Below are 20,121 nucleotides of genomic sequence, written 5' to 3'. Positions count from 1 at the left end.
GCTGATCTTCTGCGAGCGGGAGAATCCCGTCCAGAACGCTTTCCAAGATGACTCCCGATGCCTTCAAACTGACAATGACAAATGATCCCTGAGGCACAGTTACAGGCCCAAACTACTGCAGAATGTCGTTATTTGTTCGGCTTGAAGACCGTAGAGGAAATGCAGCAGCCTCATTGATCATATTTATGAGCAGAACATTTGAGAAACTCAAACACATGAGCTTAAATTAGCCGTAAGGCTTTGACAAGGTGATTCTCACTTTCTTATACATAAGATGACAGAATAGTGGATCTGATAGATCTGAGTAGCCTATGTGTGTGCGCAAGCATAAAGAAATCGGTAACACTTTACAATATGGTTCTTTAGTTAACATTAGTTAATACATTAAGGTTAACAAATGACACCTTAAAGTGTTACCAATGAGAAATCAGAGAGAGAAAATAACTTTTTTGTCAGCTCAGATGCCATAATATTGAATTTAATAGATGAAAAAACAAGGCTTTGAGGGAGTTGAGGTCAAAAGTTTACATATACCTTGCCGAATCTGCAAAATGTTAATTATTTTAGCAAAATAAGAGGGATCATACAAAATGCAGGTTATTTTTATTTAGTACTGACCTGAATAAGAAATATGTTTAAATATAGTGCACAAAAGAAAATAATAGGTGCATTTATACAAACTACCTTGATTTTTAACACTGTGTTGTTACCTGAATTATCCACAGCCGTGGTTTTTTTTTTTTTTTTTTTTTTTTTTTTTTTATTTAACTGCCCGCTGTTCTTCAGAAAAATCCTTCAGGTCTCACAAATTCTTTGGTTTTTCAGCATTTTTGTGTATTTGAACCCTTTCCAACAATGACTGTGTAAATTTGAGATCCATCTTTTCACACTGAGGACAACTGAGGGACTCATATGCAACTATTACAGAAGGTTCAAACACTCACTGATGCTCCAGAAAGAAAAACAATGCATTTGAAAGATCAGGATAAATTAAACTAATTTATTTGTCTTCTGAGAAACATGCAAGTATCTTCTGCAGCTTCTGAAGGGCAGTACAAACTGGAAAAAAATATGATATTTAGGCAAAACAGGAAAAATGTACACATCTTCATTCTGTTCAAAAGTTTTCACCCCCAGCTCTGAATGCATTTCCTTCATTGCTGGAAAGGGTTCAAATACACAAAAATGCTGAAAAACCAAAGAATTTGTGGGACCTAAAGGATTTTTCTAAAGAACATGAACAACACCAAATAAAAACAAAACAAAAGCAGCTGTGGATCATTCAAGTAACAAAACAGTATTAAAACAGGGCAATTGTTTCATAAATTCAACTATTATTTTCTCATGTGGACTATATGTAAATAGCTTTACTGTGAAATATCTCATTCAGGTCAGTGCCAAATTAAAAATAGCATGCATTTTGTATGATCCCTGTTATTTTGGTCAAATAATTAACATTTAGCAGATTCTGCAAGGTGTATGTAAACTTTTGACTTCAACTTAGAACTTACTTATAACTCTTTTTGGCCTAACGTGAGGGGATGAAACATTAGACAATGCAGGTGTATAGGGTAAAAAAATAACTTATAGTTATCACCTTACTTACTTGATTACATTGATAATTGCAAAAGTTTTCTAAAAATGTTTTAATATGCAAATAAGGCACATTTAATGACACACATTAATTTGCATACATTTATAGTACAAACATCTAAACACAAAGTCAGTTTCAAAATGCTTGTTACTTTTTTTTTTGACATATTAAAGTCAAATGTTTTTACAGAAGGAATTTTGGGTATATATGGTTATTTATGAACAAATCCCACTGTAGAAACCCTCAGGATATAACGTAGACTTATAGAAATTAGAATATAGAATTAGAAATTAGAAATATGTATTGTAATTGAAATCTACTGACACAAATAGATAAAGTGCTATGAAAGAAACACTTAACAGTGTTTTTTGGATGTTTTCTTTCCACTAGTTTGAAAAAACACTTTATGAAACACCAAAAAGCCCAGAATCTCAAACTTGACAGGTCCATGAAAAAAAAACAGCGTTTTTGCCTGCAGTGTCTCCCCTTAAAAAAACTTTATACTACTACTAATTATAATAATAATAATAATATTAATAATAAAGTAACAACAAAAAATCTATAACACAATGTAGCCTACCTATTATTGCTTATAAAGAAAACATCGATCGCCTCATGTACTTACCTGTAAAATATGAGTTGTTTACATTTGATGTACTGAAATCTGTCTACACAAATGTCTTACCGTTCAACTGTAAATTATTTAATATCTTTACTATTTCTTCATAAATAAATAGAGATATGTTAATCGATTTAAACAGCCCAAATAATTCAACGAAAGACGTGTAGCTCTGCGGTCAAGGCCGATTCGCGCCACTTTAACATTCGAACATAAATAACGAATTTAACGAATTAACCGTATCTGCGGTTTGCTGATGAGCGGCTCCGTAGAGATGAGTGGTTCAGTCGAGATGAGTGGAAATAGCTCAAGTGGCCCGGTAAAAACACGGTTTTCGGCCCTTCAGGATTTCCTGAGAGGAAGACGATCGGTAACCGTTAAAGAGAACGAAAATGAAGAGAAAAAGGAAGTCAAAACCTGCAGATGGATAATACACCCCCGGAGTCGCATCAGGTAATTTAGCGTAACGTTAACTCAGACTTAACTGGTTTCTCTCATATAACGTAAACTAGGCTATCGTATTATTGTTCATTATACTTATTAATACATCTCAATCAATTCTCAGATTATTAAGTATGCTAATTAAAGATGTGATCGTTGTACTTGACTTGAAAAGTTTTCGAAACAATAAAAAAGATGCCGTCTATTTTTATCTCTAGATAATAAACAGTAAACATGCAATGTATAACACTTACACTAAACAACAAATCGTTTTAAAATATCATAATAAAATTATATTTTAAATACATTTTACGTGGATATTTTTAATAAACGTGATTCAGTTTAAATGTAAATAATGTCAATTGTTACGATAAAATGAAAAAATGTTACACTTGCATTTGAAATGAATACATTTCTAATAATAATAAAGTGACAAAATAATATCATAATAAATATCATATCATGTTTTATAATAAAATTACAATTTAAATACATTTTATGTGGACATTTTTAATAAACGTGATTCAGTTTAAATGTAAATAATGTCAGATAATAATTTAAAAAATAATTTCATAATATAATGAAATTACAATTGAAATGCATTTTATGTTTACATTTTTTTAATAAATGTGATTCAGTTTAAATGCAAATAATGTCACATGTTACAATAAAATGAAAAAATGTTTCACTTGCATTTGAAATTAATACATTTCCAATAATAAAGTGACAACAAAATAATAATCAAATCATAATAAATATCATAATATCATGTTTTATAATAGGCTTATCATTATAGAATTCCCATTTAAAGGCATTTTACCTGCATTTTTTATAAGACATGATTCAGTTTAAATATGCTAAAAATGTATAATATAATGAAATTACAATTTAAATACATTTACGTTTATATTTTGAATGAACAACTGAGTTTAAATGTAAATCATGTAAAATGTTACGATAAAATGAAAAATGTTACACTTGAATTTGAAATTAATACATTTCTAATAATAATGTGTCAACAAAATAATAATAAAATCATAATAAATATCATAATATCATGTTTTAGAATAGGCCTATCATAATAAAATAACATTTTTAATACATTTTACGTGGACATTTTTTTATAAACGTGATTCAGTTTAAATGTAAATAATGTAAAATCATTTTAAAAATAAAAATAAAATGTTTCATAATAAAATTACAATTGAAATCTTTTTTAATACAAATCATTTCATAATATAATGAAATTACAATTTAAATACATTTTACGTTTATATCTTCAATAAACATAATTCAGTTTAAATGTAAATAATGTAAAAAAAAGATTTTTGAAACAAATTGTTTCATAATAAAATTAATTTAAATACATTTTACATTTAGATTTTTAATAAACATTATTTGTTTTAAATGTAAATCATGTCAAAGGTTACAATACAATGAAAAATGTTACATTTACATTTGAAATGAATACATTTCTAATAATAAAGAGACAACAAAAAATATCATAATATTATAATATTATATGTTTTATAATAAAATTACAATTTAAATACATTTTATGTGGACATTTTAATAAACGTGATATAGTTTAAATGTAAATATGTACAATCATTAAAAAAATTATAATATAATATATAATGAATAATATATATACATAATATAATGAAATTACAACTGAAATACAGTTTTGTTTATATTTTTTAATAAACGGCTTAAATGTAAATTTACGGAAAATGTTACGGAAAAATTAAAAAGTTACACTTGCATTTGAAATGAATACATTTTTAATAATAATAAAGTGAAAACAAAATAATAATATTATAATAAATATCATAACATTATTTCATGTGTTTTATAATAGGCCTATCATAATAAAATTGCAATTTTAATACATTTTACGTGGACATTTTTAATAAACGTGATTCGGTTGCAATGTAAATAATGTAAAATCATTAAAAAAAGTTTCATAATATAATGAAATTACAATTGAAATACATTTTACGCTTATATTTTAATAAACATAATTCAGTTTAAATGTAAATCACATGAAACAGATGTTAAAAAGAAATGTTTATAATGTATATAATTTCTGACAAAATGTTACAGTTGCTACTAATGCTACTTTTATACATGATAGGCTACTAAATGATTAATTTCCATAAGAATAGCATGTTGAGCATGTATGTCAGTGTTTCATTAATGCCATCACAGTGATAAAAATGCTTTTGCTTTTTCCCTGTCTTACAGGCATTACTATCTTATGTATATGGTGATCTTAACATTTGTGAACCTCATAACAATTCCTCTAGACATGGCATTTTCTGAGGATATGATTGATAGTGCCCACAAATACTGGGTGGCCTTCAATGTATTCTCAGACATCATGTTTTGTCTTGACGTTGCCATTAATTTTCAAATGGGGATTTTCAGTGACGACGGCCAGGTAGGACTTTGTCCTTTTATAGTGTAATACGAAAACTTTTGCTTTTGTTAAAATATAGTTGACTATTAAAGATTTATACAATGCATTCTTGTTTTTGTCTAGGCCATCCTGGATCCAAAATTAATTCGAGAGGACTATTTCAAATCTTGGCTTGCACCTGACCTGGTGGCTGCCTTTCCGGTTGACATTATCATTATGATTGTGGTAATAGTATTTATTAAAGTTAATATCGCTGATCAAATTGTAAAGATCCTTTAAGTTCTCCCAGTACAATGAAAGCATGTGTCATTTACCACAGGAGCACTTTTATCACGCTGACACCGCTTCACTGATGGCCTCCAAGCTGGTGCGGATACTCATGTTCGCCAGGATTTTCAGTATGATCCGTTTACTCCGCGTGCCGAAGCTTCTGAGATTCTGCTTTGAATTGGAAAGTGTAAGTTTCAGTGTCACACACAAGGTCATGTTTATGCAGGAAATTATCAATTTATTACGTACAGCCAGAGAAGAACTTCCCTGCCAGAGTCGTCATTTGTTATGAAACTTATGACATAGAATTTAAGATGTTATTAGCGCCATGTACAGTGTGAAATAGAGGTTTGAGGTTAAAAGTTTACGTACAACTTGGAGAATCTGCGAAATGTTAATTATTTTAGCAAAATAAAAGAGATTATACAAAATGCATGTTATTTTTTTTAATTTAGTACTGACCTGAATGGGATATTTCACATGAAAGACATTTACATATAGTCCACAAGAGAAAATAATTGTTAAATTTATAAAAAAATTACCCTGTTCTAACGTTTACATACACTTGATTCACCTCTTTTGTCTAGTGATAGTTGTTCATGAGTCCCTTGTTTGTCAGATCCTACAAATTCTTTGGTTTTTCAGCATTTTTGTGTATTTGAACCTTTTCTAACAATGACTGTATGATTTTGAGATCCATCTTTTCACACTGAGGACAACTGAGCGACTCATATGCAACTATTACAGAAGGTTCAAACCCTCACTGATGCTCCAGAAGGAAAAAAACATGCATTAAGAGCCGGAGGGTGAAAACTTTTGAACAGAATGAAGAAGTGTACATTTTTTTCTTATTTTGCCATAAAATCATATTTTTTCATTTAGTACTGCCCTTCAGACACTACAGAAGATAGATACATGTTTCCCAGAAGACAGAATAAGTCTTACAAATTCACCCTGAATACTCTTCTGGAGCATCCGTGAGTGTTTGAACCTTCTGTAATAGTTGCATATGAGTCCCTCGGTTGTCCTCGGTGTGTAAAGATGGACCTCAAAATCATACAATCATTGCTGGAAAGGGTTCAAATACACAAAAATGCTGGAAAACCAAAGAATTTGTGGGACCTGAAGGATTTTTCTGAAGAACAGCAGGCAGTTTAACTGTTCAGGACAAACAAGGGACTCTTGAAACTTTTGAACAGGGTCATTTTTATAAATTCAATATTATTATGGACTATATGTAAACATCTTTTATGTGAAATATCTTATTCAGGTCTGCAATAATTAAAAAATAACATGCATTTTGTATGATCGCTCTTATTTTGCTAAAATAATTAACATTTTGCAGATTCTGAAATGTGTATGTCAACTTTTGACCTCAACCGTAGACAAATAAAATTGACTGGACAACGAATAAAAACAGAAAAAAAAGAAAACTGTTCTTGCAGGTTGATGTCATATAAAAATTTATACAAACGAATTTGATTTTGATCTTATTTTTAAAGAGTCCAAAAAGCAAACCAATGATCTGAAGAAACTAAATAAATATCAAAAACGTCCTCAAAAATAGTCTAAAATAGTTTTAATAAGACGACAGTGATTTTCGAAGACATTCAAATCACTCTAGCAGACAATCTCATAGTTCAGCACAGTATATACCATTTTTTGTAGTATCTTCTCAGTAAACTAACAAGCAACAGGTTGTATTTTGTACATCCTTACAGTTCTAACTGTCTATCTGTCATTCTAGGTCTCTGACATTCAGCTTGAAGAAGTCAAGAAGTTGTTCAGGATTTTCTTCATGCTCCTGTTGATAATCCTGGTTTGGCACTGGAACACATGCGTTCAGTACTTCATATCTCTCCTGGAGGAGTTTCCCCCAGACGGCTGGGTCATGCAAGAGAATATCATAGTAAGTCTTAATTTGTATTTTGAATTTATTGATGTGACGCTTAACATTTGATCCATTTTCTTTTACGTTTTGCAGAACGCCACGATCGGGGAAAAATACTCCTATTCTTCCTTCAGAGCTTTCTCTCAGCTGGCCTGGATTTCAACTCAATCGATTCAATCACCAACACGTACATCACACAACATTATTTCAACATTAAGAACCATTTAAGAAAACATAACTCCTGAAAAACACTTTAATTGCTACAGTTGACCATATGCACGAAGGGTTCTTTAGAACTTCCGCATGATGATAAGCCAGCTCGTAAACTTCCTGAAGCCCATTTTATATGTGCTATATACAGGTGGACACTCTTGAGAATCCTCTACTGCCTCGTTCTTATCAGAAACTGAGAAAAATCATAAATGCGACATCGTAAATAATGATAGCAGCATGAACGTTCAGTTTTTATATTATTTAACGACATATCATTTAAATGCTGAGCCTGGTAATCCCAGGAGAGTACCTGCATAGTTGAACATTTAAACACTATCATAACGTGTTTAGGCTAACGTTAGCTAGCAAGCTATACTTCTTCAAGGACATCTTAATCGTGTTCTAGATAATCAGTAACTTGGCTTCATAGTCATGAACACATTTTTTAAATCTTGTAATATTTTACATTTAATGTAAATGTAATATTTTAAAGCCTTTGTTTTTCAACTCTACAGCTGTGCAATAAAATTCACCTCAAAGATTCGCTTTTCATTCATAAAGAGGACATGGAAAAAATGCCTTTTCACGGAAAACCACGTCTTTTTAAGATGAAAATGACATGGAATTACCCATATTACCAGAAGATGGCAGCAGAGGATCAATCATTGCCTGCAGCTGCCATTTCAACTCCCAAATTTTTCAAGACATCTTGCTGTTCGATTTATAATAAAATGACTAGTATAGTAAATTGTAGTACTTTTACTGCACTGAAGTGTATAGTATAGCAAGTGCAGGAAGTCACTAGGCTTTAGAACTATTAAACTACTTCTATATAGTTCACTACAAATTAAACAAGTTAAATACTAATTGTATAATAATTAAATAATGCACTCAATATGAATCGATATGAATTTGAAATGTTTTATATAATTTAATAACTACATCTTTTAAGCTTTATCGTAAACTGTAAAAGCTATTAAATAGCCTAGATTTAACCAACGCAAACTTGTTACTGCTGTAGTTTTGTTACTCTGAATTTAGTCTGAATCATTTAAGCTCTTTTTTGAAATCAACTTGTCAGATGTTTTGTCCGGTTATTACTGTCAATCATACAATGACTTGCGCATATTTAGCCGATTTACTCACGTTTTTTTAAACTCGCGTTTGTCATTCTTGAATCGGTATACATGGACGTTTGGTCCTCTTGAACAAACAAAACTTTTCTTCGATCGTGAATGGATTATGTAGAGAAAACGAGCAAAGTACACTCCTATTACGGCACACTACAGTTGACCGGAAATGACTTAGCTGGCTTGTCTAAACAAGGAAGTAATCTGTGCATATGGACAATTACAAGGCAAGCACCATTATGACTATCAAGGTTAGGCATAAAAAAAATAGCAACAGATGCACTGGTAGCTTAGCATTGCGTCATCAGGTTTTGCACGAGCAAACACCACTGAATAAAATGCAAAAATGTAGTTTACATTTTTTCGGAGAGAAAATGATTCTCTTTTGTTTTTTAGGTTTGGCAGAAAGGTGGGTGGCTGTTGTTAGCATGGTGATTGGATATTTATTGTGTTTTGCTCTTATTACCTGCTTGATCTCAACAGTCGGGACCATGACTACAACTGGCAATGAATACAAAAAAAAGGTGCTCTTAAGTGATTTTTTTTTTTTTTTGCTGATACTTATTCAACAAATGTGACCCTGGACCACAAAACCAGTCATAAGGGTCATTTTTATATTTGGATTTTATCTGAAAGCTGAATAAATAACCTTCCCACTGAGCTATGGTTTGTTAGAATAGGACAATATTTAGCCGAGATACAACTATTTTAAAATCTGAGGGTGCAAAAAAATCTAAATGTTGAGAAAAATGCTTTTAAAGTTGTCCAAATGAAGTGTTTAGCAATGCATATTACTAATCCAAAATTAGGTTTATATATATTTATGGTAGGACATTTCCAAAATGTCTTCATTGAACATGATCTTTACGTAATATACTAATGATTTTGGGCGATAATTTTGACCAACACAGTGTATTTTTGGCTCTTGCTACAAATATACCTGTGCTACTTCAGATTGTTTTTGTGGTCCAGGTTCACAAATAAATACATGAATTTAAAGCATGACATATAAATATTTCAGATCAGCCAGCTGCAATCCTCCAAAATGTTCAAAAAGCTGCCTAGGAATTTGCGCCAACGCACCACGGCCCAATACAAGTGGCAGTACGATAAGAAGAACATCCTTGATCTGGTGTCAAAACGACTGAGAAAGGTGTCTAATTCACACATATGAATATAGAAATAAGCAAAGGTCAGTGGCAATAACGTACACATACCTCTGGAGCCACTGGTCAATCACAACGTCCTGTTTAGAAAGAGAATAATCTGTTTTTATATTTAAATCATTGTAACAATGCTATGTTTTCTCTTTCAAAGGATATTATGGCAGATATGTGTCCCAACCTGCTGAACAAAGGCTCCATGTTCATGACACATGACAGAGAATTCACCGAAGCCATCTTGGTGAAGTTGGAGTACGAGTTATTCAACCCAGAAGACATCATCATTCATCAGGGCGCTCAGGCTGACCACATGTTCTTCATCGAGCACGGACAGGTGCTCCTGAAGAACGAATCCTTCCAGACGGAGCTGTGTGATGGAGATCACTTTGGAGGTGGAGTATGAGAACCTGCTGTAGTGTGATTCAGTTGAAGTTCACTTCTAGAACAAAAATTTACAGATAATTTACTTGCCCCCTTGTCATCCAAAATGTTCATGTCTTTTTTCTACAGTTGTAAAGAAATTGTGTTTTTTGAGCAAAATATAGTGGATTTCTATGGTGCCTGTGAGTTTGAACTTCCAAAATGCTGTTTAAATGCAGCTTCAAAGGGCTCTAAATGATCCCAGCTGAGGAATAAGGGTCTTATCTACAGTAGTGAAACGATTAAAAAAGACAAATTATATACTTTTTTTTAACCTCAAATGCTCAGTTAGGGTATGTCGAAAAACTCCTTAACTCCTTAACTCCTTAACTCCAGCTCAATCCTCTTTAGGAGACCATCCTGGCGCTTGCTGGACTTTCTTGGACGCCCTGAAGCCTTCTTAACAGTGCAGTGGAATGTTTTTTTCGGGATTAAGTTAATTTTCATGGCAAAGAAGGACTATGCAATTCATCTGATCACTCTTCATAACATTCTGGAGTATATGCAAATTGCTATTATAAAAACTTAAGCAGCAACTTTTCCAATTTCCATTATTTATGTACTTCTCAAAACTTTTGGCCACGACTGTATATGGAGAAAAATCATGAAATGTTTTCTTTAAAAAACATAACTTCTTTACGACTGAAGACAGACAGACATGAACATGGATGACACGGGGGTGAGTACATTATCTGTACATTTTTGTTCTGGAAGTGAACTCCTCCTTTGAGAAGTCAAGTCTGGTCTAGTTCCACAGACAGGAAAGAGAATGTAAATTGGCCGTTTTATCTGAAAGAGATGATACACTGCAAAAATGCTTTTCTTACTTAAAATTTTTGTCTTGTTTTTTAGCCAAAATATCTTAAAATTCTTAAATCAAGGATTTTCTTGACAACTCAAAATTATTGCCAAGTCAAAATTAAGTGCATTTTAGCTTGAAACAAGCTAAATAATTTGCCAATGGGGTAAGAAAAATAATCTTGTTTTCTGTTTGAAATAATAATATTTTGCTTACTCCATTGGCAGATTATTTGCTTGTTCCAAGCAAAAAATTCCTTAATTTTGACTTGTTTTTTCTGAAAACAAGGCAATAATTTTTAGATATTTTGGCTGGAAACAAGACAAAAAATCTAAGTAAGAAAATATTTTTTTGCAGTGTAGAACAATATTAAACCCATGTGTGTAACAAAAATACTCACCTGTTTATGACGTGCGTTTCTGCAGAGATCAGCTTCCTGTTTGGTGGAAGGCAGCTGGCCACAGTTTCTGCTTTGACCGCCTGCAGCCTTTTCTCCCTGTCGCTACAACAGTTTGAGGAGATCGAGGAAGAGTTCCCGCATGTTGTGAATCAACTGAGGAGAGCAGCTGAACAGCTTAAATACGAGCTTGAGGGTAAGTCTGATATTGTGAGTCGCTTTCATATAGATGAGACAATCTTGATATGCTGTTCACCACCTATTTAACTTCTGCAACATATTTCCAAAAGAAAGAGATTTTAATAGAGAAAAAAAATGTAGGATGTGACCTGAAAGAATTACAAAGACTAAGTACAATGCCAGTCCAAAGTTTTTGAACAGTAAGATTAAGTATCTTCTGCTCACCAAGCCTGTATTTATTTGATTCAAAGTAGAGCAAAAACAGCAAAATTTTGAAATATTTTTACTACTTAAAATAACTGTTTTCTATTTGAATATATTTTAAAATGTCATTTATTCCTTTGATCAAAGCTGAATTTTCAGCATCATTACTGCTGTCTTCAGTGTCACATGATCCTTCAGAAATCATTCTAATATTCTGATTTGCTGCTCAAAAAAATATTTATTATTATGTTGAAAACAGCTGAGTAGAATTGTTTCAGGTTTCTTTGATGAATAGAAAGTTCAGAAGAACAGCATTTATCTGAAACAGAAGTCTTTTGTAACATTATAAATGTCTTTATCACCATTTTTGATCAATTTAAAGCATCCTTGCTAAATAAAAGTATCAACTTCTTTCCCAAAAAAACAAACCAAAAAATCCTGAAAAAAAAGACTATTTTAAATATTGATAATAATAAAATGATTTTTTTTAATCAGCATATTAGAATCATGTGACACTGAAGACTGGAGTATGATGCTGAAAATTCAGCTTTGATCACTGAAATAAATTACAATACAAAATATATTCAAATAGAAAACAGTTATTTTAAATAGTAAAAATATTTCAAAATGTTACTGTTTTTGCTGTACTTTAGATCAAATAAATGCAGACTTGGTGAGCAAAAGAGACTTCAAAAAACATTAACAATCTTAGTGTTCAAAAATTTTTGACTGGTAGTGTACATAAGTTTTTAATTGCATAACGACTTTAAAATTAAAAATCTTGTTTATTAAAAGGTGTTGAGCTGGAACTTCAAGTTACATCAACATCGAGCAGCGTCTGAGACGACAGACCAAGACTTTTAGCCGATCAGTCACCTGTTGAATACGATTATATTCTTGTTTTACAATTTAAAAAAATAAAAATAAATAATTTAAACTTTAAAATAGTTTTAAATGTAGTTTAGATGCATAAGGTGTTGTAATTATATGACTTTTTAATGATATAATTTTTATTTAAATAATTATTAAAATGCTTGACAATACATATAACAATGCATCTGTTCTCGTTCATTTTTACTTGTAATTTCTGTATCATTACAATAAATTATCTGTGCAATTTTGTGTTTAGTCTCTTTATTATATCCAAACATGTTTAGTGATACAAAACAAATTGTTCGCTGATCCTTCAGGTCCCAAAAATTTTTAGTTTTTTAGCATTTCTGTGTATTTGAACCCTTTCCAACAATGACAGTATGAGTTTGAGATGCATCTTTTCACACTGAGGACAACTAAGGGACTCGTATGCATCTATTACAGAAGGTTCAAACGCTTTTTTCCATTTAGTACTTCCATTCAGAAGCTACAGAAGTTGGTTTCCAAGCTGTTTCCAGGAAGACAAAATAAGTCAAATTTACCCTGATCTTTAATTCCAAAAGTTAATGCACTGCATTTCTTTCTGAAGCATCAGTGACTGTTTGAACCTTCTGTAATAGTTGCATATGATATGAGTCTCTCAGTTGTCTTATTATTTTCTTGTTTTACAATTTAAAATATAAAAATAAATAATTTAAACTTTAAAATATGTTTAAATGTAGTTTAGATGTTTAAGGTGCTGTCATTATATGATTTTTAATTATGTAATTTTTATTGAAATAGTTATTATTAATACGCTTGACAATACATATAAAAATGCATCTGTTCTTATTCATCTTTACTTGTTATTTCTGTGTCATTACAATAAATGATCTGTGCAATTTTGTATTAAATCTCTTTATTATATCCAAACTGTATAAAAAATTAAAAGAATAAAAAATAAAGTACCATAAATTGTGTGAATGATAGTTTTACAGACAAAACATTTTTTTAAAATAAGGGCTTTAGAGTGAAAAAGTACAAAGTGACTAAAATTTCTGTTGCTACAGCATTCTGATTGGTTGAGGCTGGGCTTGGCTAAATTCTCTAGGGGGCAGCGCGCATTCTAATTGGATGAACCGCCTGTCAGTCATTCTCAGGGCAGAAAACACAAAACGGCATTTCTGGTAAACATTGCTGTTTCCTCCAGGGGGCGCAGCTCTTATAGATAAACTTCATTGTAATCTCAGCATTTTTTTTTGTACACTACAATTCATAATTTCAGCAAATTCATTACAAAAGTCAGAAATTACATTGTAAAATAGTTTAAATGTGACTCACTCAGTATGTCTGTGTCTTTACGTCTTGTGTTTGTATTTATTCACTATGGTTAACGCATTTTATTAACACTGGCACTCAAATGTTTGAAATCAGTACGATTTTTAATGTTTTTTAAAAGATGTTTCTTATTCTCATCAAGGCTGCATTTATTAAAAAATGCTGAAAAAAATGGTAATATTGTGAAATATTATTTTTAAATTTAAAAGACGCGTCTTCTATGTTTTAAAATGTAATTTATTCTTGTGATACAAAGCTACATTTTCAGCATCATTACTTCAGTCTTCAGTGTCACATGATCCTTCAGAAACCATTCTAATACGCTATTATCAATGTTGAAAACATTGATAATGGAAGTGCTGCTTAATATATATATATATTTTTTTTTAGGATTCTTTGATCAATAAAAGGTTAAAAAGAACAGCATTTATTTAAAATAGAAAGGTTTTCTAACAATATACTGTTCAAAAGTTCACGGTCAGTAAATTTGTATTCTTTCTTTTTTTTAAAGAAAGAAATACTTTATTTATTCACCATGGATGTGTTAAATTAATAAAAAGTGATAGCATAGATTTACATTGTTAGAAAAGATTTATATTTTGAATAAATGCTGTTCTTTTTAACATGTTGTTTATCAGAATTCTGAAAAAAAGAACCAAAATAAAAATTTCCAGCACAACTTATAATTCTAATAATAAATCAGCATAATAGAAAGATTTCTGAAGGATCACGTGACACTTAAGACAGTAGTAACAGCTGATGAAAATACAGCTTTGCATCACAGATATAAATTATATCTTAAAGTATATTAAAATAAAAACAATGCTTTTACATTGTAATAACATTTTGCAATATTACTGTTTTTTTTCAGTATTTTTGATCAAATAAATGCAGCCTTGATGAGCATAAGAGACATCTTTAATTAAAAAGGACTTCTTATTATGAATCAAGTACACAGAAAAACAAGCAGCAAAGAAAATGAAACCCATTTTATCCACTTATTTCTTTTAAAGTCCATCCGTTTTTCTTAGATAGAGGCGACGGTTGCTTTTCCACAAAAGGATGAAGATTGTAAGCGCATTGCTAAACTTAAAACAGAAGCTCTTTGCGCATGAGGCAATCAATGCGTTATGCAATAACGCAACCCAGCTGAGGTAATCTGTTGGTCTTTGGTGCAATGTTAGATTTCATCAGACATTTCAACTCATGTGTCAACTCAGAAAAGTGCATATGACTACATCATAATAAATAATAAAATATATTTATTTTTTTCAAATAGAGTTTCAGTATTTGGCACAATAAGACAGTGTTTGGCAACGACGAATACAGTGTTAAAGGCCCTACAGTAGAATAAAGCACTTTGGGAATGATTCTGTAAACTAAACCAAAATGTCCACAGAAGATGAAAAACATTCAGGTAGAATTCATACGTTTTGCTTTTGTGAAATGGAGGGACTGTAAAGAGATAAACTCAATCTACTGGCACTTTACAACCATTTTTGAAAAATAAGACCATAGTTTATAGTATAGATGTGGGTGTTTCATCTAAACAACATTTCAAATCCAATCCCGTGATTATATGAAACGGCAATAAAAATCTACACAAACCAGCGACCAGAAATACAGAAAAACCACAACCAACACCTAAACGAATGCACAATACAAATCAACCACTAACCTACGCATGAATACAGTAACAGCTAAATACTTCTTTCCTTTGTCTCTGACATCTACATGACTACAGATAACATAGTAACACACTTAAAAGTGTTCAATTCTACAAACTTGTTAAAAAGTGGCATAGAAGTGAGTGCGATTCACCATCAGTCCACTAGAGAGGGACAACCAGCACAAATTATTTTACAGGAACCGATCACCCATCATTACTAACCTTCATGCCATTTCAAGTCCATATATGATGGTTTGCATAATTATTGTAATTTTATTTTAAAAGTGACAATGGTTGTGAAGTGTGAAATGTGAATATACACTGCCACGCAAAAGTTTGGGATTACTAAGACTCTTATGCTTATCAAGGCTGCATTTATTTGATCAAAAATACAGGAAAAAAATGGTAATATTGCAAAATGTTTTTACAATCTAAAATAATGGGTTTTATATTAATATACTTTCAAATATAATTTATATCTGTGATGCAAAGCTGAATTTTCATCAGCTGTTACTCCAGTCTTAAGTGTCACATGATCCTTCAGAAATCATTCTAATACACTGAAAAAAATGATTGGTAAGTGGTTGCAATCAAATTATTTTAGCTACATTTAAATAAATTTTTTTCCTTAAATGCAGCTAAAATAAATTGATTGCAATCACTTACCTTAAAAAAAATTATTAATCCAAAGAATCATTTTTTCAGTGTATGCTGATTTATTATTAGAATTACCAATGTTTGCAACCTGTGATATATTTTTTCAGGATTCTTTGATGAATAACAAGTTAAAATATAAATCTTTTCTAACAATGTAATTTTTATTAATTTAACACATCCTTGGTGAATAAAAGTATTACTTTCTTCCATTAAAAAGAAAGAATAAAAATTTACTGACCGCAGAAACTTCGAAAACTTTTTATTTTAAATAAATGCTGTTCTTTTTAACCTTTTATTGATCAAAGAATTCTGAAACAAATATCACAGGTTTCAAAAAAAATTAAGCAGCATAACTGTTTTCAACATTGATAATAAATCAGCATTTTAGAATGATTTCTGAAGGATCATGTGACACTGAAGACTGGAGTAATGATGCTGAAAATGTAGCTTTGTATCACAGAAATAAATTACAGTTTAAAATATATTCACATATAACACAGTTATTTTAAATTTAAATAGATTTCTGTATTTTTTTGTATTTTTGATCAAATAAATGCCTTGATGAACATTAAAAACATTAAAAATCGTACTGTTTTTAAACTTTTGAGTGGTAGTGTATGAGAATAAATGCTTGAAATATATTTTTATTATATGTATTTTCAAGCATAAATATTCTCTGTTTAAACAAATATTTCAAACATTTTTTTTACTTAATATGCACTAACAGAGTGGAATCTAGCCCTTGGTACACATCTAACCTGATGCATTAAGGTTTGTGAAAGCAGGATTTGGTGTAAAGTGCTCTCAAAACGTGAAGACTTGAATCTGGGTGGCTTTAGTCCTTGCATTCTGAGAAGAACTGCTTTAACCCAGCACAGGGTCTCTGATCCTCTACATCCACTGATTTCAACCGGAATGTATACTGGTACTAAATGAAGAGGATCAGAGAGCCATTTGGAAGCAGAGGAAGGATTCTTACGGCATTAGCAGCTGCACTTGCTCTGCTCGGCGTCGTGCGGCTCTGCCAGGTTGGTGCCGCTGTGGCCGTTGCTGCGAACCGTCCCGTCGGGGATCCAGGATTTGTCCACACATCTCTCCATGCGCTTCATGATCAGATCCAGCAGGACCTCCACGGCACGGCTCACGTTCTCGCCGTTCGCAGCACTTGTTTCGAAGTACGGGACACTGCGAAAAAATGAACATAAAACAGATTAGATGACATCACAATTGCAATAGAGTTTTGGCACTGGGATGTTACTAAGCTATTGATGCCACACTCTAAGCATAAAAATATTGGATAAAACAGTCCAGTTTTCATTAGACAGACCGTTTTATTGATATATTAAATACATAAAATTTATCTTAAATATATACTTATTGTTTAATAATAAAAAAACGAGGAAAATATATATTTATTTGTGTAATTATTGTTGCTATTATTATTAGATGATCAACCACTTTGAGTTGCTAGTTAAATAACATTTATTATAAATACTTATTTAAAATTGTTTCTGAAAAAAATATTTATTTTTGTTATCATGACCAACCTACTTGAGTTGCTAGTTAAATAAAATGTATTTTAAATATATACTTACTTTGAAATTATGTATAATAATATTTATTATTATTATCATTATTATTATTATTATTAGAGGGGCAACCACTCTGAGTTCAAAGTTAGAATTAAAATTAAAAAAAAAAGGAAAAACAAATTAAACCATTTTTGAAAGATGTATTTTTTTGCTTACCAACCCTGTGTTTATTTGATAAAAAATACTGTAACGAATAGAAATATTATGACATATTACTACAAATTAAAACAACTGCTTTCCATGTGAATATCTGTTCAAATGTAATTTTCTGTGATCAAAGCTGAATTTTCAGCATCATTACTCCAGTCCTCAGTGTCCCATGATCCTTCAGAAATCATTCTAACATGCTGATTATCATCAACCTATTATCAGTGTTTGCACAAAGACACACCTGGATGAGTTCAGATGTGAAGATCAGTCAACAGAATATGAATATATCATCTGATGACATTCAACAGATGAGTCAAAGCAAACTCACTAAACGCTGATGAGAACTGTCCACAAATATTTTACCTGTTATTCCCAATATAACAGAATGACTATTCATATTATTCATATTCATATTTTCATGTAATCACACCTAAGGATTCACTTTTTTGGATGCCACAAAAGACTAATTCTGCATTGATAAATGCTTGAATAAATGAAAGACTCCTCACATTAACAGTAAATATTAGTTTTTCTGTATACCGCCATCTTAACATGTCGCATTTAACAAGAGCTGCCCTCATCTTAGGCAAACATGCTACACCTTCAAAAACAAACATCCTTAGAGTCGCCCGCACCCTGAGAACACGTATGAAGACTTACATCTAAAAAATGACTCCAAGTTTGACTACAAGTGACGCAAGTTACGTAATAATATGACTTTTTCCAAGTAACTTGTAAAGTAACGCATTACTTTTTAATTGACAAGAAAATATCTAAGTTACTTTTTCAAATAAGTAAAGCCAGTTACTTTTCCCTCCATTTTTTGATGAAAAGCTCTCCTGTCCCCAAGTTGAGAGAAATCCTGAGTAAGATGTTACTTTAGCTCTAGAATCAATGTGAACATGCATTAATTCATCTCACTCACTAAAACAGATACAGTATTCCTCAAAAATAAAAACTGTGAAATTCAACGCAAACCTGCAATAATTAAATATGTTAAATAATACTAATATCCTTTATGTATTTAATCCCATTTTATCAACCGATGTCTTTGCTGCCGACCTTCGATGATCCAATTCATCCATACTAATAAGCAAAAATGACTCAAGATAATCTAACATTTGTTTTCCTTTTTTATTGCTAAAGAGCTGATTTTTTCTTCTGCGGTCTAGTATACAGACGTGAATTTACTTTTCTCTGAGCCTGAGGCTTTTGGTGTAAAAAGGCTTTTACATTTGCAAAAATAGACCTGCCAAAAATAGCCCTGCCCACATTTAAAAAGTAACACAAAAGTAACGTAACGCATTACTTTCCATAAAAAGTAACTAAGTAACGTAATTAGTTTTTAGGGAGTAACTCAATATTATAATGCATTACTTTTGAAAGTAACTTTCCCCAACACTGGTTACTGTATGATGACTGAAATCGTAAAATGGCCTTAAACCATTAGTAAATAAACGATAGAACGTTATGTTGTCTAATCCATGCACAAATTATATTTATTCTGACAGCGCTACATGAGCTCCTTAGCCAGGGTTCTGCGCTGAAACAGCGTAATGAGAATCATTCATAAATCTGCTGCTGTCAGAAAAAAGTTGTACTGAAGTCTTCTTGTGGGTTTCCACTAAAATAAAAGTCAACATTCATACACCACAAAAAAAAGATTTTCTTAGATTTTTTTTTGTCTTGTTTCCAGTCAAAATATCAAAATTCCTAAATCAAGAAGGATTTTCGCGACTAATAAAAATGGTCTTGTTTTCAGAAAAAAATACTTAAAATTAAGAGCGTTTTGACTTGAAACAAGCAAAATAATCTGCCAATGGGGTAAGAACAATAATCTTGCTTTCTGTTTGTAATAAGATTTTTTTTTATCACCCCATTGGCAGATTATTTTGCTTGTTTCAAGCAAAAACTCACTTAATTTTGACTTGTTTTTTTCTGAAAATGAGAAAATAATTTTTACTTGTCTAGAAAATCTTGTTTGATTTAACAATTTTTTTGATATTTTGGCTGGAAACAAGACAAAAAAATCTAAGAAAAGCATTTTTGCAGTGTAAATGTTAGTATTGTAATTTTACTTTTCTGTAAAATGAAATAAAGTAAGACAAAAATAATGACAA

The 20,121-nt window shown here is 31.2% G+C and overlaps 2 protein-coding genes across 2 annotated transcripts in view; one reads left to right on the top strand and one right to left on the bottom strand.

Moving 5' to 3' along the window:
• Positions 1-2,487: 2,487 nt before the first annotated feature.
• hcnl1 (hyperpolarization activated cyclic nucleotide-gated potassium channel-like 1) lies at positions 2,488-12,585 on the top strand. The gene is made up of 11 exons (XM_073850249.1): positions 2,488-2,666; positions 4,902-5,097; positions 5,200-5,301; positions 5,396-5,533; positions 7,094-7,255; positions 7,331-7,424; positions 8,977-9,104; positions 9,602-9,733; positions 9,898-10,135; positions 11,388-11,555; positions 12,539-12,585. The coding sequence occupies exons 1-11, from the start codon at positions 2,488-2,490 to the stop codon at positions 12,583-12,585; spliced, it is 1,584 nt and encodes a 527-aa protein (XP_073706350.1).
• Positions 12,586-15,175: 2,590 nt separating this feature from the next.
• rab27a (RAB27A, member RAS oncogene family) overlaps positions 15,176-20,121 on the bottom strand; it is a 19,169-nt gene continuing 14,223 nt past the window's right edge. The window contains exon 6 of the mRNA XM_073850118.1: positions 15,176-17,444. Within this exon, the coding sequence (XP_073706219.1) occupies positions 17,243-17,444 (202 nt within the window). The 3' untranslated portion in view covers positions 15,176-17,242. The remainder of the gene's footprint in view (positions 17,445-20,121) is intronic.

Source organism: Garra rufa, chromosome 11, assembly GCF_049309525.1.
Source record: "Garra rufa chromosome 11, GarRuf1.0, whole genome shotgun sequence".
NCBI lineage: Eukaryota > Metazoa > Chordata > Actinopteri > Cypriniformes > Cyprinidae > Garra > Garra rufa.
This window is presented reverse-complemented; position numbering and strand designations above follow the sequence as displayed.